This window comes from Phaethon lepturus, unplaced genomic scaffold, assembly GCF_000687285.1.
Source record: "Phaethon lepturus isolate BGI_N335 unplaced genomic scaffold, ASM68728v1 scaffold12834, whole genome shotgun sequence".
NCBI classification, from domain to species: Eukaryota; Metazoa; Chordata; class Aves; order Phaethontiformes; family Phaethontidae; genus Phaethon; species Phaethon lepturus.
This window is the reverse complement of record NW_010535543.1, coordinates 38,937-66,759: the sequence shown is the minus strand read 5'-3', so window position 1 is coordinate 66,759 and position 27,823 is coordinate 38,937. Positions and strand designations below refer to the sequence as shown.

Genomic DNA, 27,823 nt, shown 5'->3' with positions numbered 1-27,823 from the left:
GTTAATAATAGCACTTAACTGGTCTGGAAATCTAAGCATTGAGGCAGCACAACTATGTGGTGTGGTTTTAAAAAAAAAAAAAAAAAAGAAAAAAGTATGTAGATAACAGGAACAAAGTACCTGATTAAATAGAGGTAGCTCGCAGCCAGTACTCAGTGGACATATCTGAACCTGTTTGATATTTCACTGAGGCTGGTCGTTGTCCTCCTGATCCAAACCTGTGGGAAGAGAGGCGTTGGTTGTGGTCTGCCCAGCGTGGTTGCAGTGGTATCTTCGTCTGCTGCCTTCAGCAGCGCAGGGCTGTTGGAGCCTGGCACACTGTGCCGTGGTTTTTCTCGGTGAGAATTTAACCTGTGCATCCCATGTGGTGTTGAGAAAAGCATGCTTTATCTTGGCTAAAATGTTTTAACTATAGAAATCTGGAGTCTACCCACCGAGGAGCTCTTGAACGTGCATGGTGCTGCAGCATTGCCCGGGCAATTTCTGTGGGTATGGGGAAATTTTTTCTTCCTCAAAGTGGAAGACTCATAAAACAGAGGAAGCCCAGGAATGCAGTGAGCGAAAGGATGGCAGCCTGCATCAGGATTATTCAGTGGCTGATTGGTGAGCTACGGTTCTGGCTTTCCCCACCGCTTGCCGCGGAGCCCTGTGTGATTGCTTACCTGCACGTACCTTCCCAGTGCCCTCCCTTATGGCTGGGATGTGGTGCAGCTCCCGGCATTGCCGGCAATTGGTACCTGGGCTCCTTCATGTCGGGCAGAACACACCTTCCTGCCTGGCTGCCTGCCTGGAGCACAGGCAAGGTGCGCTTTTTTTTTTGGACTGGCAGGTTCAACTGCAATTTTTGGTGTGTTTTTCTGGCCTGACTGAGATAAATTAAACTGACAAAGTGCGTCAGGAACTCAGGATTGAGGTGGAGGAGGCAGCGAGGGTATGAAAAATTAGCATCGCCTGTTAGTGTGCGGCTTTTTATGGCAGTATAGGCATTAAAATATTAATGGTCTATATAATCAAATTGCTCAGTGTTGTACCGCTGTTAAAGCTTAAATATTTGATTGATCTTCTGTGGGGTAATTTGGTTTTGTACACCTTTAGATATTACTGCACATCAAGATATTTATGCCTGGCAGCTTCACTTAGGATTGCCTTTTACGTTACTTCTGTAAAGGCCAGTTTTTGTAACAGGCAATTTTATTGCTGTGTACCCATTTGATTTCTATGACCAGTTTCTCTACAAAGTTTATATTAAATCAAGGATTATTACCTTGAAAATCTGATAGTGTTAACAAGTTCTGAGTTGTTTTTGTGAACCTCTAATCACTGGTGTGACCATTTATCAGCAAGAGAAGATTTTCTTTACTCCAAAAGCAGTTCCACTGCTCCAATTTCATTGTTTCATCTGCTCATCCTTTTGTCTGCTGATTTTTTTTTTTTTTTTAATAACATGTACTTACTGGGTTTGATTTAAATACTTTGTTTGGTAAGTTTATGCCCATAAAGCTTCCCACCTTCTTGATTGGCTCTAATGGCAAGTGTCTGATAGTTGTAAGCTCTTTTTCATGTTCCTTCCATGTTTTCTAAATCTGAGGTAGATTTCATGTGTAAACATGTACACATATAAAAATTACCTGGGCAAGGTATTTTGGAAGTTTGCTATTTCTTTTATGTGTTTTCAAAGTTTTGTTTTGTTTCAAGGTGTGTGTCTGTGCTTCCCCCTCCTCCCAGTTTTATTGGTGGATATGCTTTTGCATTTGCCATTTGTTATTTGAGTGGAAATATGGAGAAATTGGAGAAGAAAGATTTAAGTTTTTTTATATATACTTACTCAGGTTGATTACATTCAGCACTTAAGGCATCACCTGCATCTTCTTCTGTTCAAGATCTTGTCTGAGAGTATTTCTCCCTGGGATTACTCTGTTCTGTTGATTCCTTTCATGCATCCTCTGCCTAGGGTTCTCCGCCTCGCCGCTCCCCCCCAGCATCTGTGATTATTTACTCTTGGGTTTTGATTGAGTTTCAGGACACTAATGAGCCAGCAGGGAGTAACAGTGGTTAATGGCAACAAGAACGAAGAGGAATGTCTTGGCTGCATTTCTATGTCTGGTGAAAACAAGGTGGATTAAATCAAGTTCTGGAATAAGAGAAAGCTTATCACTTTGCACTGATCTGTGCCCAGTTTTTGCACTAAATGGGAAGCATTGTTTCCCTCAAAATAATTATCACTTTCTTCAAATGCAGCTTGTCTACACAGTTCAATAGTTATCTTTGATTTCCCCCCCCCCTTAAAACAAACAAACAAACAAAAACAACACAAACCAAACAAACCCAAAAAACAACCCGGAACTCTTTCATGATTCCATAGATTCTTGGAATAACTTAAGGAAACCTTAAATGCTGTCATCTTGGAGTCAGCCTCTCCAGTTTTCTTGACTTTCCAGCCATAGTAAAAATAACCTCATTATTTACATTCCCAGTTGTACTGTGAATACTTTAATTGAACTTGGTGCCCTCTGCATAGATCATGCTTGGAGACAGCACCTGTGTCTGACTTGCCCAGTTGTTCTCTTAGCATGTCAGTATATTGCTGAGCCTGGATGGTGTTTAACTGGGAGCAGCGGAGGAAAAGCTGTGTGAGACAAGACAAAATGGTATGGATTATAAATACAGTATGGTTTTGTCCTGAGGATATGGAGCTGGAATTAATTTTACAGCTGCAAGGAAGGGGGTTAACTTGTAGTGCTTACTTTAACCACTAATTGCTAGTGACACCCAGGGCAAGCTGTAGGGTCCTACCCTGATTCAGTATGACCTTGGAAAGTGTGCTGCAAAAGATAATGGCAGCTTCAATATTTTTAATATCAGAGTATGGGTCTTATTTAGCAAAATGCACCTTAGTGCTCTGTAAATGAATAGTTTCATGGGTCTTTCAGTTCTCTAGGTTTATTAAAATGTTCAGAAAGCAAAGGGTAGAGATAAAATATTAGTATTACCTGGTGTACAAATGTCATTCCTTCTCTCAGTATGTGCTTTGTGTTATGATCTCATTACCTTGAAGTTAATTCCATAGTGCCTATGTGTTTTGGGCTCAAGAAATGAGCTGTTGAGGAAGAATCACCTGCAATTAAAAAGCTGATAATCGAAAGCAGTTTGTTTTGAGTGTACAGAGTTGTAAATAAGAGCAAGACTGGACCTGTGATTCCCAGAAGCAGACAGGGATATGTTCAGGAGAGTCTGTGATTTGGAGAATTGTTTGAAAAGTTGTGTTTCCTTCCATTACATTCCAGCTTTTACCTGTTTATTAGGCTGCAGCATCTCTCTGAAATCGTTGCATTGTAAGAATTTGAAGCACTCTTGTTAATGCTGATGTGCCTGAGCATTGATTTCCAAACCTGCAATTGAATTTATGGACCGGAGGAAGTATTTGCTTAAACATTCAAATACAAGTGGAGCTGGTGGTACTAAGAGTCGTTTGTTCTGGTGAGTTGCTGCTGGTCCTGTTCTTCCCTGTCTTACTCTTTCTTTCTCATTGCAGGTCTTGATGCAGAGTTGTCTTACGTGAGGAATGATGTGGTTAATCGCTATGCGTTGTCCTTCAATCTCTTAATACCCAGCGAGACCAACAATCTTCACTTCAGCTGGCATGCTAAATCCAAGGTAAGCAGGCATAACTTCTGTGTTTGAGTACCTGATACACGATCTGTATAGCTTAGTGAATACCCACTATTTATAATTCAATGGCTTTTTTTTCTTTGCAAAAATTAGCATATGCTAGGTGCAAAAGAATTATTTATGTGATTGCAGGCAATAAGTTAAGATGATGTGTAGCCAAACTGTTCCTCTCTTGGCTTAGAAAGATGAAGCACTTCCTTTTGAAGTATTTTATACTTCTTGCTTCTGGCAAGCTACATGTGTATATATGTATACAAGCTGCTGGCTGTGGAATTTCTTCTGGTGGTGCACTGAACGTGCAGAAGGGGCAGCAGTGAACAGAAGCCTCTGGAAATCAAATGTAGAGCAATTGTGTTTTAGAGGTTTCTAGAAACATATGTTTGAAGACAAGAAGAATCTATAAAAGTAGCATCTAGTATGTTATTACAGAGCCACGATTAAATGGAAAGGGATTTTTATTTCACTTAATCACCATGGCTGCATCATGCAGCAACAGCTGTCAAAGATTGCGTATGCTCTTACATTTTGAAGGATTTCCAGTTACTTAACAATTTTTTTTTTTTTTGGTATATGAAGTGATCTGTTTAGTCTCTGCCAGATGTTAGTCCTTTTTGGTTTTGTTCTGTTGGTTTTGTTTGGTTTTTTTTTTAAACTTGAGTGATGGTTATTTTTCTGCCCTTAAGTGGGAAAGACTACAGTAGGAACAGTAACATTTAACAACTCCACCACTGTTATTTCTGAAGATTCCTTCTGCCAGTGTTCTTCCCTTCGGGGTGTAACTTCTTAGAAGATATGAATTTTGGCCTGCAATGGTATTGGGCAGAATGCAGGCCAGCCCTTCTACTTGATATCGTATTCCACTTTCACAGGCAGTTCTGTCACTTGCCTTTTGAGTAGGACCTTTGAAAGAGTTTCCTTGTTAGAACTTCAGCCATGAGCTACCTGCATCGCTGTCCCTGCCCTGAGCTTCCTTGGGCCTGTCTGTGAATTTTGAATAGGAGTTTTTCAGCGCGTGTAGTCCTGCTTACATTACACCACTCGCATCTTCTGTGCTAACTTTGTACGATGGGTGTAGTGCAGTTTATAGGAGCTCAGAAACTGGGTTATGTTTCTACCCTTGTCATCTTGACTGAAAAATAAATTGCATGCTATCATGTTTTAGAAAGGGGGGAAAAAAACTAACGGGGGCAAACAAAGTCAAACCAAATTTATTCAGCTGATTGTGGAGGGATAGAATGAATTTCCAGCAGGAGCTTATGACTTAGTTACAATAGGTCCAGTACTCTTCTTGAATGAATATTTGCAGAGTCAGCTTCTTAAGTGGAAACCAAATCCTGACTATGGTTGAGTAAAGTGTTCATAAGCAATTTTGGCTGTGTAGTTTATAAAACTGACTAGAAGAGGGGGAACTTTTGAACTCCTATGGTTTTAACAAACTGGCTTTTGAACAAGTAAGTTTTAAAAGTATTGCAAGAGAGTTTTGTGGCTTTTTTTTTTTAATACAGCGCTTTAAATTCTGCTTCAAATTTTCAAGAATGATTTCAAGAGTGGTTTCTATTTTGGCTTTCTTAATTTGAACTGTCGCAAAAGTCTGATATTTAGACTTCATATAAGAAACCTTGAATTTGGGCACCTAAAATCGCCAGCATTCTTTGAAAATAAGATACGTTTTTTTAATTTCAAGAATTATTATGAAAAGGTATGTAGCATTTCTTTTTACTACTGTAGAGATTTCTTATGTGTCTTCCTTCTCCCAACTATTGTTACAGGTTGAGTATAAACTGGGATTTCAGGTAGATAATCCCATGGCTATGGCTATGCCCCAGGCCAACATTTCTCTACAAGGAGAAGTTCCTCGCACCCTTTCAGGTAAACCTCCCATCCTCTGGAAGCACACAGCCGGTGCTGATACTAATAATGCTTTCTGGTGGTCCTTTGTTTCCAGAATGTGTGTAGTGTTGCATAAGAGCATAATTTTTCTCCATTAAATGTAATATGTTTACAGGCCTTCTGCAACAGTCCTGACATTGCTGAAAGGGTATTATAGATTGAGACTATTAGTCTGAGAGTAATATTCCCCACCCCCTCCCTGTTTAGTGGAGGACAGAGATTTTCCTGGAAAGGAAACATAACATTTTTTTATGTATATGTACATACGCAAGCTTCCCGTTCTCTTTCAACAATGATAATTAACAATTGCATGGATTTTAAAATTCATGTCTTTTAATTTCTCCAGCCTATAGAGGTGATATTTCAAGATGTGTGGGAGTTGTTGATACATTACAGTGTTTATGGTAAGCTTAAAACTGAGAAACTATTTTGAATACATACTGGCTCCTCCATAGAATTTATACTAGGAATAATTGCATTTGTTTCAGGAAATGTGCAAATGATCATCATTCATGCTTGTTCAAGTATGATTCCTCGCTGTCTTGTGCTCTGTTAGATACTCAAGGGACAAGGAAATATATATTGATGTTTTGGTTGTATACCACTTTTTTGTAAAAGCAGGCACTGGGGAATTAGGCTTGTTGTGTCTGCTCTGTTGGCATAAATAATACTAGTATGTAAACTAGAAAGTAAATGATGTCACATTAATTTAAGCTTTGATTCCAGTCAGATTTGCAGAGACCAAAATATTTAAACTTAATGGTTGTGAAAAAAGCTAGCCTTCATAGCATTTGAAAAAGCAAGGAGGAAAACTAAATTCTCTGGTTTTCTGTGATAATGGAGGTTTCTCTTGTGACAGCACTTTAACTCCGAAGCTAATGTATTTGTGGATAAATAATTTTAGCGATCCAATTTTGTTAACCTGCAAAATTCTAATATAACTCACAGAAATTAGTTGAAGATCTGTGCCCTTTAATGCTTTAATAGTTGTCTGAAATTACAAGGCATGAAGACTAAAATAGGATTTCTTAATATCAAGTTCTTTAAAAATGTACATTATAAACATCATTTAAAAAGACCCCCATCATTTAAATGTTCTTTCACAATGTCTGAAAAGCACTCAAACTTAATTTTAATGATTGCTTGTTGTCTGTTTGCAGTGTTTCGTGTTGAACTCTCCTGCACTGGCAGACTCGACTCTGAGGTCACAATACTAATGCAGCTCAACTTGACAATAAATTCATCAAAAAACATCACAGTTTTAAATTTCAAACGAAGGAAAATGTGCTACAAAAGTAAGATACTAAGTTTCAAATATTAAAAAGCTTTCAGTGTTAAAAGCATGATAGGAAAAAGGGGTGGGAAGGTATGTGATCCAGGACAATGAGTAACAGTTCCTGAGAGTGAATGTTGGAGAGGCTAGGAAGACAGCTGGAAAAATTTTGCCTTTCAGAGACAAATGAGGACTTTTACTAAAAGCAGAAGCTGAGGGATGAACAAATTGCCCAAGTGTTCAGTCAATGCAGCAGACCTTTTTGCATGTATAGCAAAAACCATTTTCTCTGTTGTGCTTGAAAGGAAGAAACCAGTTTCCTCAAAACCTCAGCACTCTGAATATTCAAATTATTCTAAGAATTACCAACAAAATCTACCTAGCTTCTAAGTTGTGATAAACTCAAAATTGGCTATTTAGTGAATGTAAACAGGTGTTAGTCTTTCAGACTTGGAGTACAAAATGATCTTGGTAGATAATGCAGACTTCAGAAATCCCAGATCTGCTCTTCTGTGTTTTCACTTGGGAATCTGCAAGCACAGTTTATTCTTGGATTGTTGCTGTCTCCTGTTGCTGCTTCCAAGAAGTATTTTTTATACGCATCAGAAGATGATTATTTTGGAGAACCCCAAGAACTGTACCCTTCTTAAAAATGCCTGTGGTGTCCTGTTCTTGGGCAACGTTTGAGGATGGCCACCCCTCTATTTACATGCTCTTCCTGGCTCTGAGTTTACTTGGAGCCTTTGAGGATGGTAGTTGGCTTTTCAGAGGAGACTTTATCACTTCTCTTGAGTATGAATGTCCAAGGATGAACTTCCGGACGGTGTGGGTGAAAGAGCTAGCGTGGCTCTTCAGCACATAATGTTGTGATACTCATGTTCCTTGCATTGATGTGATGGGAAGATCATTTCTGAATTGAATTAAATCATCTCTCTCTCTTGTGAAAATGGAGGTCTGGCTGATAATGTTGACATTTTTACCTTTATTTCATGTTTTGCTACATACTTTTTCAAATGTTCTAAGTGGGGGAAGTCAGCGCTGCTTATGCATTCACAGCTTATTGAGCTGCTGAATGAGCAGAGGATGTTTCTTTAGGCCCTATGCAGTTACCAGGGTGTGTGAGGTAGATCCATGTCCCAAATTATGCAGAAATGATTCTTACAAAGATCATGTTTCTGTGGGTTCATAAAAATGTCAATGGCTTTTTTTGATGTTTGTTGATTGGTATAGAGCATCCGGGGATTTCTGATTTAATTTAGTGCATAAGTTAAAAATATGCAGGAACTTGCTAGTGGTTTTGCTCAAGGCGTTTGTAATAGTTCCTCCTAAAGTTTAAAGAAGGGGGCGGGGGGAGAGAAGAAGAAAAATTCTCAGATTTTCCCTCCCCTTCCCTGAATTACTTTTTCACAAGTTTATCAGGCTGAACTGGCTTGCCAAGGAGTCAGGAGGGGCTGTGCTGGGGAGGAAGCAGCCCTTCACAGCTGGGAGCAGCAAGGGGGATGTGCAAGTGGACCATGCCTTTGCAGGCACAGAAATCCCTTGTATTGCCTCAGCTGTGTGGAAATCCTTAGTGAGGTTCATCTGAAGTCCTCTCCGCAGCCTGCTTTCCCTTCGTTTGCATTGCTTCTCTTAGTGACCAGACTTGCAGCTTAATGAAGAATTACCCACTTTCTAAAGGACTGCTTTCACACAAGAACCTGAATATTGTCCGTGTGGCTCTTCTTCCATTTTTATGAGTATTTAAATGGGCATTGCCATTTTCATCCTTCAGTTTTAAAATAATCATGACTGCAGCATCAGCTCAGGAGGCACAGAGCCCACGACTGCATCTCTAACTTCTTCCTAGGATGAGAAGCATTAGCCTGGAGTCAGAATTTCTTCCAGAAAGTCAGGGTAGTATTGACTGAACATTTCAGAAATTATTTGGTATCCTGTAGTAACTGAATCTGTGAGGTCTTTGTTGTTTAGTGTCTTAGCATACGCTCACATACTCTGCACCTCCTCTTTCTACTGTCTGCTGCTTTGGACTTTGGTGGACAAGCCAGAGGGTTTTTTGAGGTACGTAGATTCAGTGGGTTCAAGCATGGCCTCGATGTGGTATGTATCAATGATGAAATATGTCTGACCTACGTGTCTTAAAGAAGTGTGGTTTTTATTATATAGTGGTTAGGTATGTAAAGAGGAAATCTAGAGATAACTGTAGTCCTTAAGTAAACTTGCCTATTTGGGAAAGCAGATTTGTTTTTCCATAAATGAGGTAATTGACTTCCTGTGAAAGACTACAAGAATAAATGTAAATAACCAAACTTAATGGTTTCCTCTCATCTGTTTAGAACTTGAACCAGAAGTAAAATCTCCAACATCTGACAAAAACAGCAGCAAGGCTATCTGTAAGTAATTGTGAATGTGCCACTTGCATTGGGTGTAAAAAATGAAAAACTTGTGATGTTCTTTCCGTTCCCACAGCATTCCCTATGAAAACACTCCCCAGGTAGTCTGTACTATACCCAGTATTTTAGTGGGCTCTTTTTGTAATTAATTATTTTAACTAGGAAAACATACTAATGAAGAGGAAAAAACCTATTCCAAGTCTCCTAACAGCCTTTTTTATCATGTCTTAGGGGCTCTGGTTTCTGTACATGACTCAGATCTATTTTCTTGACTTGAGGACCTGTCTGGTTTGCTGTTTTGACTTGTCAGTACTGAATGAATTGAATGAGGTGGCTGCTTTTACTCACTCCTCTTCTAGCTGGAAATATCGACTGTGCTCAGCCTCTGTGGCACCTAAAATGTAAACAATTTTGCCAAAATGCTTTTTGAAAGCGGTAGAGCACATTGCTCAGTTTCCCCTTTACCATCCGCTGTCTCTTCCCCGGCAATTGCTTTCCACGGTGCATGATTTCAAGTTGGGGATGTCTGGGGCTACTGCCCCATCATGCCTCCAGTCCCTCTGCTCATGTTGCTGAAGGCCAGCACAGCAGACAGCCCTCCTCTGCTGAGGTGCAATGGTAGAATTTTGCCCTAAATTACTGCAATTGAGATCCTTTTTAAAAAGGAGGTTAACTGCCCTGTGAATGCTGCTGCGTTCAGGTGCAGGGCTGGGGGCTGTCACCCACCCAGCAGAAGCTGGTGTGCTCTGGCCCGTTTGGTCAGCGAGCAAGCACCGCGAGCACCCTGCATCTAAGCGTTAGTCTCATTTTATTTACTGTATTGGTCTGTGTCCTGGTGTGCGGGTGACTCCTGCTCTTCCAGCCCCAGCCAGCCAGTCTGTGCCACTTGCTGCATTGGGGCTCAGCTGAGGCGGAGGCCGGGCTTGTCCGTGCTCCTGCTGTGCTGGCCGCATGGGAGCCACGGAGGAGAGTCGAGGGCTTGTGTGAGGTAGAACCAGCAGGACCAACAAGACCATTCTGGGAGATTCCTGGCTAGCTTCTATCCTTCAATAGGAGCCCTCCTTTTGTCCCAGTAAATAAATCAAGGCACTGAGTGGCTTGCTGGGCCCTGCTCTACTTTGCTGCAGCAGGAGCTGTGGTGCCCACTTCTGGGGGTTACCATGGTCTGCCTCTGCCTCCTGCTCCTGCCGTACCTGGGTGGCAGGGCACCTGGGGCGAGTCTGGGGACAGCAGCCGTGTCAGCCTGCTGGCAGCTAAGCAAATGTCATTTGCTGTGGGGTTCCCTTGGGTTTTTTTTGCTTGTTGGGTTTCTTTTTTTTGAGAGAGGCTCAGTAACTCTTCACCTTTCTATTTCAGTTGATCCTGTGAACACAGCTCCCACCACTTCTACCCGTGTGTTTTATATCAGTGTAGGCGTGTGCTGTGCTGTTATATTCCTCGTGGCAATAATACTAGCTGTCTTGCATCTCCACAGCATGAAAAGGATAGAGTTGGATGACAGGTAAGTAATCAACCTTTTTAAGTGCATTTTTGGGACACATTTACCCAGACCTGTGGGAGTTCTGCTCTCAAAATGAGCACTCTGTCGCAGCTTGCAATTTCTGCTCTTGATGTCAAGCTGTAACAGTTATTACCTGTGCAGAGCTGTGGTAAGTTCTAGACTGCAGAAAGGCAGCAGTTGCAGATGCTCAGCTGTTTATGGGGTTGGATGGTTGTAGCTCTTGGGTTTTTGCCAGAATAGTTGTGTGGAAGATGCACAGTGGGGAAGTTTGGACAGAATCGGATCTACAGGGATTGTCAGGATTGAAGGAGAATTTGATAGATACCCGGGCACACTGGAAATATTTGGTTTTTATTGACTTGTACAGGAGTTGAATTTCAGCTTTCTCTGTTTTGATTGATTTACCAGTATTCACTTTGGCCTTAGGGTAAAGTCTGGGGATCACAACTGGTTGGTTATAAAGCTGAAAATGGGCTTACTCTCAAATGTATTTTTCAATCCAGAAAAAACAAATTGACACATGAATGCGAAAAGGACTTGTAATGTGAACCTGAGGACAGCATGGTCAGCTGAGTGGGGATTAAACACCGAGGCGGAAGGGAGGCTGAAAAAGCAGGTGGACTGAGGCTCTGCTGAGGCTGAGTGAACAAGCTGCATCAGATGCAACTGTTCAGAAGCAGGCAGTTTTGAAACAGAATACTTCAGAAAACAGTCGGGGCCCCCGTGGGTGGTCACCCCTGTTGAAAGGATATCTTGAACAGTTTCTGTTCCTGCCTGCAGCCTCTGAGAGTAGCTCTATCTTTTCATCTTCCTCTCTATCCATTCTGCTTTTCTTTCTGCCACTTACTACTCTGGTGTCCCTAGACCGCTTGTTTTTTTGGGGATGTCGGTGTATTAAGAAGTTATGGTTTCTCAGTGCCTGATGATCTAACCAAATGACTTGTCAGCTTTGCTCAATTAATTTGTACCTAATTGTCTACTGAGGGTTTTTTAATCAATGGAAGGTGTTAAAGGATGTGCAACTTGCTTTACTTCATAAAGGAAAAGCATTACATTTATAGAGTGTGTGAATAGCGTCATCTATGAGTTGTTGAGAGACTGTCTTAGCCTCACAGTGTGATCAAATGTCCTTTCATCCACTTCATTTTACTGGATTTCTGTGGTGATACAAGTTAAAAATTCATCTAATGTTAATACTCTGTGGTTTGCAGGTATTAAAGAATTTGCTCTAAATTAATATATGGCTTTCTGATAATTTCTGTGAAGTTTCTGCAGGTAGTGGGATTTAGTTCTTCAGAGAGCCATGTGATGACTTGGTTTTTTTTGAGCCTGACCTGACAAAACTTTGGATGGGCTCCTGGGTAAGGTCAACTAGTGTTGTAGCAAAGGTGTAACAGAGGCAAAATGTGCGTGAAAATCAGGATCCATTTGTTTTCAGAGGAATGGGCAGTGTGCACAGGAGCCAGCAAAGAGACTGTGAGGTGATGTTTCAGTGCTTGGTTGAAAAACTGGTTCAGTGTTATAATTTACCCTCAGTGTTATGCACTAGCTTTGCATGTGATCAGTGACTGCTTGATGTAGCAACTAGTCAAGGAACTTGTAAGAGAAAAAACAACTATTGATTTGGTTTTGAATAACAAGCTTCAAATATTGCTGTAAAAGGGTTCTGAATCGAAGATGATAATGTCATTAGGGTTAGCGACCTCCCAGGAGCAAGAGGCTGAAAAACCCACTGCCGTTGCTCTTAATTTCAAAAACCAGAACTAAATAAAAGTGAGGAAGGTTGTTAAATAGAAGCTAAAACCAGGCAGCTGAGTTTACAGGCTGCACATGGACTATTTAAGAACATTGTATTGAAAGTTCAGAGCAAATGCTTGCATACCTCCTATCAAAGGCACTTGAAAAAGTGCCAGAGAAAGCTGGCATGGCTTAACAGCAGCATAATGGAGGTTATTAAAAGCAAGAAGGCATCATTCAAAAAGCTGACGTAGTATGTAAGTGAGAAAACTAAGAAAGCCCATAAATGTGAGCAAGTTAAACCTAAAAAAACCAGAATGAAGCCAACCAAAAAGGTAGTTTTTCAAACTTGCAACAGGCATAAAAAGAATAATTCCTTTTTCAAACTTGTCTGCAACAGGAAGCCAGCCAAAAAAATCTGTAGGGCTGCTAGGTGATCAGGTTACAAAAGGAGTTTCCAGCCGTAGCAGGAAAACGAAATCTAAGTTCCACATCAGTGTTTAATGCAGTGACCATGCCAGGGCACTTCTTTCCGGGGAACTTGCTAGAGAGTGGATCATATTGAAGCAGCTTGTGGATGCAATAATGCGAATGGTTAAAAGAAGCAGTAATAAGTTGCCAGCACTGGAGAATATTCATTCAAAAACTCTAAAGGAAGTTAAAGTGGAGTAGCTAGACCACCAGCAGTGGCTTTTAACCTTGTGCTAAAAACTGTGCTGGAACCCTACACCTGGAAGAGTGTGAATGTGGGAATAACTTTAAAAAAAGGTTTCCAGAGAGAGATCAAGGCCAGCTTTAAATCAGTAAGCCTGATATTTATATTGAGAATTAGTAGATTCTGTTCTAAAGAAGAAATTCCAGTGATTATGGTGTAATGGGGAAGAGTTGACTTGACTTTCTTTTTTTAAAGGAAGTCTTGCTTCAAAACTAACAGTGGTCCTTGAGGGCATCACCAAGCATGTCTAAAAATCCTCCAAGGATGGCTAGCGCTGCTTGGTCAGTGCTCAATAGCAGCCCAAGAAGCAAATGGAATGTTGATTACTTGTCAAGGCAGAGGGTTATACCCCAAAACAATCTCTTCTTTGTTCTCTCGATCCAGTCAGCAGAAGTGGAGAAGCTTTTAAGTTTCAAAAAAGCAGAGGGTGTTTGGGGAGATCAAAAAAAGCTTCTTCTGACCCTGCCATCTGAGCTAGTAACAGGTACTGCCTTTGCCTGCAAACTTTCTCACCTGTTCCTAGGCCATTACAGCTACAACAGCTCTTCTTCTAGGATTTTTGTCTATAAGGATAAGACAGAAAACATCCTGCTGCAGATTAAGCTATGGTTTGCCCGTGTCTTGAATACCACGTGCAGCTATGGTCCTTCTACCTAAAGAAAAAGTCTCAAAACACATTGTAGGTGGCCGTGGGAGGCACAACAAGTGTCGTTAGAGAGGAATGACAAAGTAGGGTAGTTTGCTCTGCAAAAGAGAGCTGAAATGGGTATGGTGGTATAAGGCAAACAACTGTTTGCAACAGTGAACCTAGGGAATATCTTTTTGATGTTTGCTCCAGCACAGGAATTACAGGACAGCCGACAGAGCTGGCAGCTGGCATGCCCAGAGCGAGCAAAAGGAGATCGCTCTGGCTGAAACAGCTAGTTAAGCTTTGCAGGGTGTTACAGGTGCCTCTCTGTTTGGCTTGGGGTACTGTTTTCAAACTGTCGTAGTTGTTGATTGTCAGTGGGATGTTGGCACCACGAAACAAATGCATAAAAGTCTTTTCTGGGAGATAATAGTTTTGTTGTTTCTGATATGATAGGGTGGTTCTAGCAATAAATTGTCACCGTGATTTTTCAAAAGTGGGCAAAAAGTACTGGAAAACGGAGTGAATTCTGCAAAACAAATAAGTTGCTCACACTCCAAGGTCAGAGGTGCTATGGTTTTTGAGTTACCTTTTAATGTGTGAGAGACTTTAAAAATGCCATAGACTGGGAAATCTTATGTTTTTGATTTTGATATGTTAGTTTTGAATTTATTACAGTGGCAAGCAGTCATGTTCCTGTCCGTTTTTGTTTTAAAACAGTATTAGTGACAGCAGTAGTTCACAAGGCTTATCCCAACCTTCCACACAGACGACACAGTACTTGCGAGCTGACACGCCAAACAATGCAACACCAGTAACCAGTAAGTGTTAATCTAATTACAGACCCTTGCAACAGACCCTCTTGGGCACAGCTGGAGTATTTGGTGGTAGGGATCTCAGAGATGACTCTTTTCCTCTTCTTGCTGCAACCTGCAAAGGAAATGAATGGGGAAAAAGCTTTACAAGGGTGATATATTCACGATTTCTTTTTGTTCACAGCTTTGCTTGAAAGAGCATTAAATAGTTAGAGAGCAGTGAATTAAAAGGAAGAGTGGCAGTGTTCTATATCCTCTGTGATAGACTGGTACTAGCGATGTTCTGTGTTAATTCTGTAATTACCGAAGGTATTTATTATCTGTGGAATATTTACTCCTCCAGTTATTGTCTGTCTTCTCTAGTGGAGGAATATCCCATATAGCACTGCTCCAGGGGAGGGACTGTTTAGACTGTAGGGAAGCTGGATGCTGTAGGGACACGCTTGGTGTGGAGTTCCTCAGCAGTTCAGTCTCACTAGACTGACCATGAGCCTTTTTCCGCTGCTGGCACTTATGCTGCAAGATGATTTGGGGAGCTGAGCCAGCTAAAAACTTCGCTTTTTGTTGTAGTGATGGGCTTTTTGTTGACTTGGGTCTCTGAACTGGCTTGTGGCCTCGCTGTATGAGCACCAAGATTGGTGCTTTGAGAGTGTGGGTCTGCATGACGGAGCATGGGAGGAAGGTAGGATTTAGCCCAAACTCAGTTGGCTTAAGCTGCTGCTGGAGAGCCTGCTTTAAAAGATCTAAAGTGAGGTAAGGGTTTGTGTTACAAAGTGAGAAAAATGGGGGAGCCTGGCTAGAGGAACAGTCTGTCTCTGTTAAATTCAAAGTGCTGTTTTTCTCAATAGGTTCCCCAAAGAGTGGGAACTGCCGAGCTGAAATAGTACCCTCACCTTTTCCAAAAGTGTAAATTAAATGGCTCCTGTTTTCATCCATGGCCACCAGTGATCTTCTCTTCTGTAATGCTCAACAGTTCTGTATTAATTGCCTGAAGAGACTTTGTTAAGCAATCTAATGAGTAGAAATGTCAATGTAGATCCATTATTTAGAGCTAGGTAAAAATAATGATTAATGACATTATTTTTTTTTTAAAGCAACCAATAAGACCCCAGAGTCTCTCCCATTTTCTTCTGATTGCACTTAATAGTGATACAGACCATCCCAATTCAGGAGGGAGCACTACACAAATGTCATGATTACTGTTCAAGCCCTGCTGTGTTTTCTTGTTTCCTCCCCATGTGTGGAAGCAGGTGTTTACCTAAGATTGAACTCCTGCAACTTTGGGAAAGTTTTGTCTTTCTTCTAAATTGTAATATATCTCCTTAAAAAAAAAAAGGATCTTTTCTGTCATCTGAGTTCATGTTTCCCTTGCAAAAATGGCCTTTAAAATTTACTTAGTAGAAGAATTAATTTAAAAAGAAAAATAAATAAATATTTTTAAAGGTTCCTTCTCACAGAGTTTCGAAGAGACCTTAGCATGCAACTAATCCTTAAGCTGGTTTTCCCTCTCGCCACTTGAAGACCCTCCCCAGCCTTTTTATTTTCCATCTCTTGTCCCAGATCACATTCTGCTGTTGATGTCCTTTCAACCTCAGGTTTTTAGGTCGTCCCTCTAAGTGCTGCTGTTTGGGTAATTTGAATATCACCCCTGGAAACTCATTACTGGGAGAAGAGGACTTGTCATGAAGGTGGCCTACAAACCAAGCCCACAGTGGTGATTAAACCCTCCTCATCTTGATGAGCGCAGTAGCCACTATGCCTAAATGGGAACTATTTGCTGTGTTCAGTCTGTATTGTTTCAGAATGTCTCTTACTTGTTTTGGGACACTCGTGGTAGCACAGGGAAAACAAATGGAGGAAGAAAAAAGGTTGGATGCATGAGATAAACAGGAAGAACATTCTTGGTCCTTCCACAATCACATTAACTTTGTTTTCAACTTTGTTTTCAGTAACATTTAAATTAAAAAAAAAAAAAAAATCATCAGAGTAATTCTCAGGATTTTTCTCATTATTCATAAACTTGTACAAAAATATTCAGACCTTTCTAACTACATCAGTGTATCTAGATCTCCAGAAGTGCCAGAAGAGGGCACTGGTAGCTTTGGTTATGTCCTGCTGGGGTAAGGCATCTTCCTCACTCTTAACAAGTCTTATGATAGTCTCCCACCATGATCCTTATTTTCTTGATGTCCAGGAAGTTAATCAGTGTTGTGTTAATCAACTTCAGTACATAAAGAGGAGTTTTGTTTACTTGGTGTTAAGAATGAGACTTGACTGTGTGACACTATACAGAATTCGTGTGATTTCTGCCCCCCCCTTATTATATTCACACGACTTCACTTGTGTTTGTTAATCTTTTTAAGATTAATAGATAGTCTTTTTAAGTACGTGCTGCGTACATGTCTTTATGCCTGTAGGTGGTGCTGAGGTGAAGCAATGTGCTTCTGTTCTCATTATAAGGGTATTTATATTGGTTTGTTTGGCTCTGCTGGCTCCTCAGGTTATCCTACGTTACGGATAGAGAAGAATGATCTTAAAAGTGTCACTCTCATGGAAGCAAAAGCTAAAGTGAAGGACATAGCCATCTCCAGGGAGAGGATAACTCTAAAAGATGTGCTCCAAGAAGGTATTTACAGGACTCAGACACTTGTTGACTGTAACATGGTGTGTATATGTGTGTGTGTATATATATATATATTTTTTTTAGTAGGTAGATTTTTCTGAAATTAATCATGGATGACGTTTCTGATCTCTGTAACTTTGGAGGAGGAGAAGAATGATGAATGATGTTTGCATTTGGGGTGTGGGGAGGTGGAGAAAGCAGTTTCCAGAATTCGTTAGAAGGGGAGCAACTAATCGTGCTCAGTAAATCATTCAGCTTGTCTATCTTAATAATCTGATCCTTTAAATAAAGGTAAGGGTTAGATGGCTAAGGAATGAGGTAACCAATTGGGGCTGTAAGTGGCAAAGGAACTCACTTTTGTAGGTTACTGCAGGAGATCTTCTCTTACCAAGAAAAAAAAAAATTAAAACCCAAAGCCCACAAAAACCTCAGTCATCTAAAGTCATCATCTCAGTTTAATAGCTTCTGATTTAGAAATCTAATCAGCAGATGCAACATTTACAGCTCTGATATGAAAAATTCAGAGACTACCTGATTATTTTGTCTTGTTTGATGTTTACTTTGGAAGTGTTCCTGCACAACATTAATTGACTCTTCTTGGCGTTGAATTTGGGAAATAGGCTTAAATATTTATGGGTTTTTGTCATTAATCTTTACTGCTGCAACTTCGACTCTGTGTTCCCTGAGCCTCATGAGAAATGAAACTTTCCAAAGGTAGAGGTCTGAGATACTCATCCTTCGGAGGCAGAACTGCTAAATGCTTTACGTTACTGTCTGAAAAACAACGGGAGGATGCTAACGCTCTCCATTTAATGTATGCCCCTAAATCTCTAACGAGGTAGCTTTGTGCTCAACTCCAATCTTGGTTCTGCAAAAAGCTTCCTTTGCATGTGGGATGTGCTTTGTGTTCCTTTGTACTCTGTTATCTGTAGCCATGATGTTAGGCATCATCCGATGACGAGCAGTGACTCAGAGCTAAGCTTGATATGTTCAGCACAGAGTGACAAAGCTGCCCTATTCTGCGAGATGCTGTTGAATGCAATGTGGACCCCATTAATACTGGGATCTTGTTTCTTGGCCTCCAGCTGGTACTTGAGTCTGTCAAAACCATCAAAATTTAGTCAGAGGACTAGAAGACAGATCCTGATGAACAATCATCAGTTTTAGCTCAGGACTGTAGCAGAGCTGAACCTCTGTCAGCTAAGAACAAAAGAGCTTCAGAGGCCAAGAAGTGAATAATAGAAATGTTTGCTTAAAATTGTCAAGAATTCCTAAGTGCTGCCGATAGAACTTCAACGTATTTTACATCTCTTGGCCAGAGATTCATTATAAACTTAAAGTAGCTTTCATAACTTAACCTACTTTAACATTTTAATAATTTAGGAGATTATGGTTCTGCTGTGGTGTAACCAGTTGGAAAATGCAAAGCACCAGAATTGAGAGTGTGCAAAGGAAGAGGGATCTGTAGAGGCCTTGTGTATTGCTGGGTTTGCGCAGCATCTGATTCTGAACCTGCATCAAGCTCTTATTGTACTAGATATAAGACAAAAATGTAGGTGTCCTAAAAAAGTTTCAAATGGAATTCCTATGCTTTAGCAAATAGAGCAGATGTTAACAGTAAGTGGACCTTTACCATGTTCTGGTGAAGTAGAGAGATGACTTAGATGTCCACTCTGGAATATAAACAGCGTAATCTGTGAAAAGCCTGGAGGAGAGCGAGGCAGAAGTAGCATATTCATAGTGCTGTCTCTTAAATGTTATGGCACACCGGTGACATACAATTCCTGCCAAGATAGGAATCTTTCAGGGTACTGGGTAAAAAAAAACAAAAACAAAACAAAAAACAAACAAACAAAGAAAAAAACACTTTAAAACCCACCCACCCCCCCCCCCCCCCCCAAAAAAAACCCCACAAAAAACCCCCAACAACCCCAAATCAAACCCCAAACAAAACCAAAAAAACCCCAAACAACCAAACCAACCAAACCCTGAACTGTGGACCGTACAGGCATGCTGCATTAGTCTTACTATGTCTAGTTATTGGACTGCATGAAAATTACTTTCTAGTAGCTGCTTTTAGATGCTTCCCCATTCTCTTTAGTTCCAGCATTTACAAACAGATAAATAGCTTGATACCATAACATGTTTCAGTACAAGATGCTACTTTGCCTTTGGCTTTTATGTATATCTGTATATTGGAAATACATATTTAAGGCACTTTCTTGATGTCTTCAAGAACCAAGACTGGGAGGGTTTTAGTTTGCTCTTAAATAATTCATGCTGTATGTTTATGTTTGCCTTGTAGTCTCCTTAGTTAGACTGCTTCTTAGTGAGATTACAGTTTGAAGACCCCTGTCTTGCAGGGTTTATGTGCAGTCCCAGGCTAGGTGATAGGAAAGCTGCACATCCCTGTTAAGTATTTAGAAACTAAATGAGACCCACACTTCATGCCAGAAGATGTACAACAAGGCTAAGGCAATCCCTATCAAAGATCTTTCAACCTGGTCAGACAGGAGAAATCAATGGGAACGGGGTGCAACATGAGAATAGACTGCGTGAAGACGATGCACGTGTTGGGGCCACGGTAATAGTGCGGCAGAAAAGCGTTGCCAACCTGATTTGTATAAAAAGTGAATTCTGTGTGTGTTATCACGCTGCAATTGTTCTTACTCCAGCTGTTCAATGGAGCTCCCCTTCCTGCAATAGCAGGGTTAAAATTTTGTGAATGGAAAAATGTTGGAGAAACTGGAAAAAAACCCCAAAACAAACACACACAACACTTTCTAGTGAGGTGAAATATTTGAATAATGTGATACTGTGGGTTTTTTTTTTCCCCAAAAACTGTTCCATGTGTATTGGTTGGCTGAAACCAGTATTTCCCTGTGAATATTTGCAAAAAAAATTCGTTTTTGACAAATGTTTTGAACGGAGAATTCCAGACTGGCTGGATGAGAAGAGGATGGAGCTGGAGGTTTTAGTGCAAACAGCTGACAAAAACTAAAGTGCCGCAAATAAACCCATCATCAGTATTGATACTTAATTTAACTGGATTCTGCTGCTATCATTAGTTCACTCTCATGCTTGTTCCCCAAAGTTTTAGTTATCTAAAACTTTCAGCATTTACTGCATATAGTTCTGAACCCACCTCGTGCTTGGGGTTGGTTATGTATTGTTGACTTAATAGGGCATTCGGGATTTACACTTTAACTGCCGTTGTTCCTAACTTTCTGCTGTGGCTGATACATTTTAAGGTAGTGTTTTCTTAATAAATATTGAATTCCTTTAATGTTATCAGTGTATTTTTTACCCCATAATACTTACTAATTGTATGTTCTCTTCATAAGGAACATTTGGACGCATTTTCCATGGGATTCTCATAGAAGAAAAAGACCCCAGTAAAGAGAAACAAGTTTTTGTCAAAACTGTTAAAGGTATGTTTACATAAAGGAATGTATTTAGTGTCCGGTTGTTTGCATTGTGGTACATGCTGATGTATCAAATTTGTCCTTAAAACAAACCCCTTCTCATGCAAAATATGCAAGTGGTACTGCTGAAAAGGCAAAAGCAATTTGGATGCTGCCTTCAGCCAGAGAGAACAGAAATCTTATATGGAAGAAAAATGTGTGTGTTCTCCACCAATGCCTTCAGTTATTGCGTCTTGAATACTTTTGCTTATTATTCTTCTAAGTAAAAATTGTATTTATATTTTTCCCCTAGCGTGTCATTGTTCTTTCTATCCACAGCCTCTTCCCCTGCAAATTGCTAAAAAAGGCACCTCCAATGCACCTTAAAGATCTTTTATAAACATGTGTGGCTGTACAAAAGATAGGGCATAGTTTCTGCTGTCCTTAAACTTTGCTACTGAAGCATGAGAGTTATAATTTAGAACTTAATTTATACAAATACAACATCTTTGTTCAAGAAATATGTTGTTGGGGTGATATAAATTGTGACAGGTAGACTTAAGAAACAACAAGGTAAGTACAGATGAAAACTGTATCACATTTATCCCTTCCTCTACGCTCATCGTTGTAAGAGGTCCGTAGTAGCTCACAATAGTTTTGCTGAATTCCCTGTTACAGTAGTTGCTTTACCAGTTATTTTTGTCACTTCAGTTGGGTTTTTCATTTCCTTTGGTTTTTCATTTTACAACTTCTTTAATAAAAAAGAATTAGGCTTCTATAAGAATTTCACCTTGTTTTAAATTTTTTTTTTTTTTTTTTTTTTGCCTGGCTAGTAATTTTTAAAGATGCTAATTTTAAAGAGGAAGGTGGGAATTGGTGAAGCTGCTAAATTTTGTTGTTGTTGAATCTTCCTGCTACCCATTTATTCTGTGACATTTTAAAGAAAAATATATTGCTTAAAGAAAGCAACCTTCTATTATTCTTGGTATGTTTCTCACACAATCAGATGCTTGTGATAATAATAAAAAAAAGTTTACGTGGAAGGCCACTTAGAAAAAGATTCGCACTCACTTCAAGGGGAGGAATTTCTTAAAGTTTCCCTGACTTGGAATCAAAGTAGCTAAAAAAGGGGTCCCTACTTGAAATAGCCTGAAGTGCCAGTTTGGGACGGATGCTGTTGCGTTCTTCAGCTGCACGTTGTTCTTGACGTAGGCCTAAGCAGGACGGTGTGCTTTGGCGGAGAAGACGGGTCAGTCTCTGATACCATACGTGCCTCTCTAATAAAATACGTTGGTGTGAAGTTAGCCTCCTTTCCTGCCTAACAAATCCTTACCTCCTCATCAGCCTGGTATGGCTGAGCTGTAAGGTGGGATGGGTACCAACAGTGAAGTACTGCTTTGTGGCCAGCGGGAGTGTAACCTTTGAGTAAATCTGTCTCGGCATTGAGTCAGCCGATAGAGCTTGATCTGTGCTCTGGGACAACTGTTTGTGTTTCTGCTCATGGGTTTCACAGAGGGCTGAACAGTGAGGATTTGCTGCTGTCGCTTTTCTTGCTCTTTGCTCTTGCACGTCCTCGTGGGCATTCCTAGAGTCAGGGTGACAGTTACTCTCGTAGGCACAAGATACTTCCATTATTTCTCAGAGTTCCTCTGAGGTGGTACACTGGCGTTCTGCAGTGCTTTTTCCCCGCTGAGTCCAGAGGAGACTTCTGAAAAGTAGATATGCTGCCCCTTCGAAGATGTTGGTAGCTACCATTTAGTATGATGGTGGTAGCCAGAACTGTGTCTGCTGAAGTAGTCACAGCTGTAACAAAAGTAATGGTCCTCTTGCTACAAGAAAATACTTTCCTTTTTACGACTTCTAGCAAGAAGTAAAGACGCAGCCTTAATTTAAAAAAATAAAAGTGTGCTGCTTTGCAGTGTTTTGGGAAGTTCTCCTGAATTCTGCCCTTCTTCTCTTGCCCCTCCGTGTCAAACAGTGCTGACTATCATCTTATTTTTATTTGCTATGGTTTCGAAAAGACTTATCCCATAGCACGTGAGCCTGGCGCTCCTCTGCAAGTGCTGAAGCTGTCTAACTTGCAGCATCATTCACCAGCGTTACCTTAACCCGTGAGCCCCCTTGCTGTGCTGTGCGGTGGTTCTTTGCCCTGACCCAGAGTCCACGAACGCTATGTTTAAAGTGAGCCCCAAAATTGTTGTGAGCCCCAAAATTGTTGTGAGCCAGGGCGGTTTGACATCTGTACAGCACTCCTCAAGCATGCTTACTTTTTATAGCATTGGATTAAATGACAAGACAACGTTTGTGAGAACAGATCTTAATTTAGCTGCCTTCCGTCACCACTTGTCTAATTGCTTTACCAAAATGGGCCTTCCAATCCACTCTTAAAGCCGCTCTTCTCCCTTGCAGTGCCTTGTATCTTTGACACAGCACGTGTCCCGATTTCTCCAGCCCTTCCCTTTGCAGTGAAAGATTTGCTGGCTGCGGTGAACCGGAGCATGGTCTTAAGGGAGTAATGGTATTCACATAACTGTTGTGTGTAGAGAATGTCTCAGCTTTAAAGAGGATCTATATGGACAAAGTTTATAATAGATTTTGCTGATACTTGTCTGTGAAATAATACTGGTTTGGGCAGCAGAACGTTGCTAGGAAAATAACTATAAACATCCCCCCTTCTCCTTGCAGCAGTTCATTTGCAGTGCTAATATTAAGCAGCTTCATCTTTGTACCCTGGCTGTGATAGCTGTGTGTGCAGCTGGGTCATGTAATAAGTTGGGAATTTGATCTGCTTGGAAAAAAAAAAAAAGCCTGCAAAAATACTCTCTTAACCAGACTTTTTCCTTGATCTCGTTCTTTCTGTGACCACACACGCACTGCTCTTTTGGCACAAACACAGGAGTAGGGCAGGAGCACAAAAGCGAGATGGGTATGAGAACTATTAAACTGACTTAAGTATCTTTGTTGCTGAAGGCAAGAAAGGAGCCTGAGGGTCATGGAAAAGAACCAAGGAAAAAAGACTTTTTCTGCGTAGCTAAGTTACCCCCACAAAAAGCATGGGCTGCTCTAGAGCTCTCTTGTTCTACCCAGTGGTGTGCTCTGATAAAGTCCACTGGTACCCCAAATGACAGAAAACAATGGGGAGGGGGTGTGGGGTGTTTCAGATCTCCTGAAAAATGTGAACTGAAATTCTTTCAGCAGGTGCTGTGAGGAAGAATAACCTTCTTGAGAGGAAAAACCACCTCTTTCCTCTCCCAGTTCTGATCGAACTTGAGAAACTTTAGACATTGCTTTGCCTGTTTTGATATTAGGGTGATTGCTATAGCTTTAAATCTGAAATTGCCAACAGAAGAAACCTTTTGGAAGGAGAACACCTGGACTTGCCAAATATGATCTGTACACCTGTGTCCAAACTAGAATTTAATGTTAGAATAATAGAATCATAATTGTTTAGGTTGGAAGGGACCTTTTCAAGACCATCTGGCTCTAACCCCCTTGCAATGGGCAGGGACATTGTTTACTACATCAGGTGTCTCAAAGCCCTATCCAGCCTGACCTTGAACAATTCCAGCAATGGAGTGTCCACAACTTCTCTGGACAGTCTGTTCTGGTGTCTCACCACCCTCACTGTAAGGAAAAAAAAATTTCTTCCTTCTGGCTAATCTACCCTCTTTCAGTTTAAAACTGTTGCCTCTTGTTCTGTCACTACAGGCCATGATAAAAAAGCCTCTCCATCTTTCCTGTGAGCTCCCTCTATTGAACAGCCCCTATAAGGTCTTCCTGGAGCCTTCTCCAGGCTGAACCTCCCCAGCTTTCCCAGCTTGTCCTCCCAGCAGAGCTGTTCCAGCCCTCGGAGCATTGCTGGGGCCTCCTCTGGCCCCGCTCCAGCAGGTCCGTGTCTCTCCTGTGCCAAGGGCTCCAGAGCTGGGTGCAGCACTGCAGGGGGGTCTCCCCAGAGCAGAGCAGAGGGGCAGAACCCCCTCCCTCGCCCTGCTGGCCACGCGGCGTTGGGGGCAGCCCAGGACACGGTTGGCCTTTGGTCTGCGAGCGCACGTTGCCGGCTCCTGTCCGGCTTTTCACCCACCGGGACCCCCAAGTCCTCCTCCACAGGGCTGCTCTCCATCCCTTCACCCCCAGCCCATGCTGATACTGGGGGTTGTCCTGACCCAGGTGCAGGACCCTGCACTTGGCCTTGTTGAACCTCATGAGGTTCACATGGGCCCATTCCTCAAGCTTGTCCAGGTCCCTCTGGATGGCATCCCGTCCCTCGGGAGTGTCAACCGCACAACTCAGCTTAGTGTCATCTGCAAACTTGCTGAGAGTGTGCTTGATCCCAGTTCATCTGAACCATTCATTAAGTCGTTGAAGTACTTTTCAACCAATTTGGAGATTATTTGTTCCATAGCTTGTAAGTTGATATGGCTTAAAAGTTGGAGACACTTCTCTTGAAATCTCAGTCTTTTGTAAAGATACGGTCTGAAGGCAGAATTCATCCCCGAGTGCCAGAAGTTCACTCCAGATCCCTTAGAGGTTTTTCTTTCACCTAACTGTAGTGCACTTTGGAGAAAAGTTGTAACATGCCCTGGGTAATGACAAAGCTTATACCTGCATGTTCATGAAATACATTAATTTATAATGTTTTGTTTTTTTAATGCTGTATCATCTAACGCTTTGGAGTATGTCTGGATGCCTGAGTCTTCCCTTATGTGCAGTGCTCGGTGCCAAAGAGGAGAGATTAAAAAAAAAAAAAGGGGGGGGGGTATCAGTTGGCAGAATTAGAGGTAGCTTTCTGGAAGCTCTAATAACTTTGCAAGTACAAAGGTCACAAGCCCTGGGCAAAAGGTGTCACTTCTTCATGCTTTCTCTAGATCCTTCATCTTGGCCATCCAGTTGTTCTTTTGTAGTTGCAGTGTACAGTTTCACTCTATTAATTTGTTAGTCATTGTCATAAAAGTTTTAGCTTCTTTCACATTTAGACTTTTCTATGGATAATTTACCTTTGTTCTTCCTTCAAATGGACATTCATGAAGCTTAAGGATGTGTGTCTCAGTACCAGTAAGAACAAGAATACGTATTTGTACTATATTTGGGATATTGGAATCTGGGAATCAACACAACCTGAGTAAGTTCTTTGTGAGAAAGATCAGAGACATAGCTGGCATTTGGTTTCTTCATTGTGTTTCTTGCTCTGCAGTAGAATTGTTTTATGCTGCTGTCATGCTTCACTTTCCGATAGGAGGTTTCCAATCACACTCAACTTTGGGAACCGCCTTTGTTGGCATGTTTCTCAAAGGTGGCATTGCATCTCTTGCCAGTGATTGACAGATGTCTTCTGCCTCTGTATGGTGTGAAACAGACTTTGTTGTGAATCTTCTAGATTCTAGATCTTGCATCAGAAGAGGAAGAAAACACACGGTTTTCACCTTTAACTTAAAGAACGCATTGTTTAACGGTGCTTTTCCTGTGAAGGAGAAAATTCTTTGCAGAACAAATGGAATTGTGTTATTCCAGGAACATACGCAGTGAGTTTGAGTTGTGCAGAGCCCTGACTCATTTAGTACGCTCTGGCCAAGGTACATTTCTGTTAAAAACAACTGATTGTACTGTTCAAGATAACCTGACTGCTTCCATTTCATTTTCTAACCACTCTAAAATTTTTTCCTCTGTGCAAGGAAGGAGTGTTTTGAAAACAAACCACCCATGAAAACCACTGGAAACAAAGTGATAGCGTAAGTGAAGATTAACTCTTAAGACTTCATCATTTTATTAACTTAAAGCTTCGAGTTTTGTTCATATCATCATAGGCCACTGAAGGACTCTGTCAGCACTGGCTACCTCCAACATTAACAATAAATAAAAACTTGAAGAAGTATAATCTGAGAGGGGATGCTCGAAGTGCATCCACATACACCATACGCATTATGGCTGTAATGGAATCCTTGGAGAAGGACATTTACCATGAATTCATCTCTGGTACATCTCAGGACTGCAGCTGCCTTTGGAGTATTTGCAGTACACAAGACTTTTCTCACACGAGTCAAAAAAGGACTGCAGTGCAAGTTTGTTGTGTTGTAGACAGGAGGAAACCCATTAGATGTTAAATGCCGTATGTTAAAACAAGTGTGACTTAAGTGTCCGTAGCTTGCAGATGTGTTACTGCCTTCACTCACGTGATGTCTGTTTTGGCCTGCTTACAACCCAGCCGAGTGCAAGTTGGTGACCCTTTAGGACTTCTTCAGTATGTTTAGGAGGTGCAGGGGTAGAGAGCCTGAGAACTTAGGCCGTGCAAAGCAGGGGAAAGCAATAGGCCCAGTTAGGTGAGTTAAGTGTGTATAATAAGCTTTGTGTTAACCAAGTTGAAGGCTTTCTTGTTCATGTTAGACGTATAGTATAGCACAACCTGGAGCATACACAGTTGTTCCCATGGTACCCTTTTTAAACTGCACTGAATTTACTATTCTGGGCAGTTCATTCTTAAAAGCACTGCCTTGTGGAAATAGAAGTTTAAATTAATGCCTTAAATGTACAGTATTTAAGTTAACTGTTACAAGTATTTAACCTCCCAAAATCAGAGTACAGGATCCTGTCTTGCAGAAAAGAGCTGCTGCTAGTCTGAGCTAAATTCCTAAGTGCCTTCATAAAGGGAGATACTTGAATTTAAAGAATTGGGGAAAAATAGCGAATTTCTGAATATCAGCTTTAAAAATGCGCTATATTTGCCATTCAATCCTAGTTAATTAAGGAAGTATCCTGAGAGACCTAAAATAGTACAATATACATTAAAAAGTACTCAGTAGCAGCTCTTGGAGGTTGAGGTCCAAAGCACTGTACTTCTTAAAGATTTGCTATTCCATATGCTTCTGCAGGAAAAAAAAAAATTCTTAATCTACAGTGCACTTTAATTTACATGCAGTTAAAATCACTACTTGTATTTCAGGTTTTTTTTTAGCTGCTGCCCTTCAGCTGTTGATAGACTTTGAAACAGTTATGTCTCTTTCCCCAGTTTCACTTCACATTTACTTACACTTTCAGCTCTTTTTAAATTAAATGGATTACTGGGCAAAGAGCCTTTGACTTGTTGCTATTTGCTGCTGGTACTTGGGTTCTAGTATTGTTGCTACGCAGGGAAACAGCAGTATCCCCAAGTCCTACTTCTGTGCCCTTTTCTGTGGTTTAAAACG

General features: G+C 41.0%; 1 protein-coding gene across 1 annotated transcript in view; it reads left to right on the top strand.

The window, feature by feature from the left end:
• The first annotated feature begins 566 nt into the window (after positions 1–566).
• Positions 567–27,823, top strand: part of RYK (receptor-like tyrosine kinase) — a 47,551-nt gene continuing 20,294 nt past the window's right edge. Inside the window, exons 1-9 of the mRNA XM_010285866.1 lie at positions 567–603; positions 3,533–3,654; positions 5,439–5,538; positions 6,720–6,854; positions 9,166–9,222; positions 10,579–10,723; positions 14,524–14,624; positions 17,119–17,244; positions 20,586–20,672. Of these exons, the coding sequence (XP_010284168.1) occupies positions 567–603; positions 3,533–3,654; positions 5,439–5,538; positions 6,720–6,854; positions 9,166–9,222; positions 10,579–10,723; positions 14,524–14,624; positions 17,119–17,244; positions 20,586–20,672 (910 nt within the window). The remainder of the gene's footprint in view (positions 604–3,532; positions 3,655–5,438; positions 5,539–6,719; positions 6,855–9,165; positions 9,223–10,578; positions 10,724–14,523; positions 14,625–17,118; positions 17,245–20,585; positions 20,673–27,823) is intronic.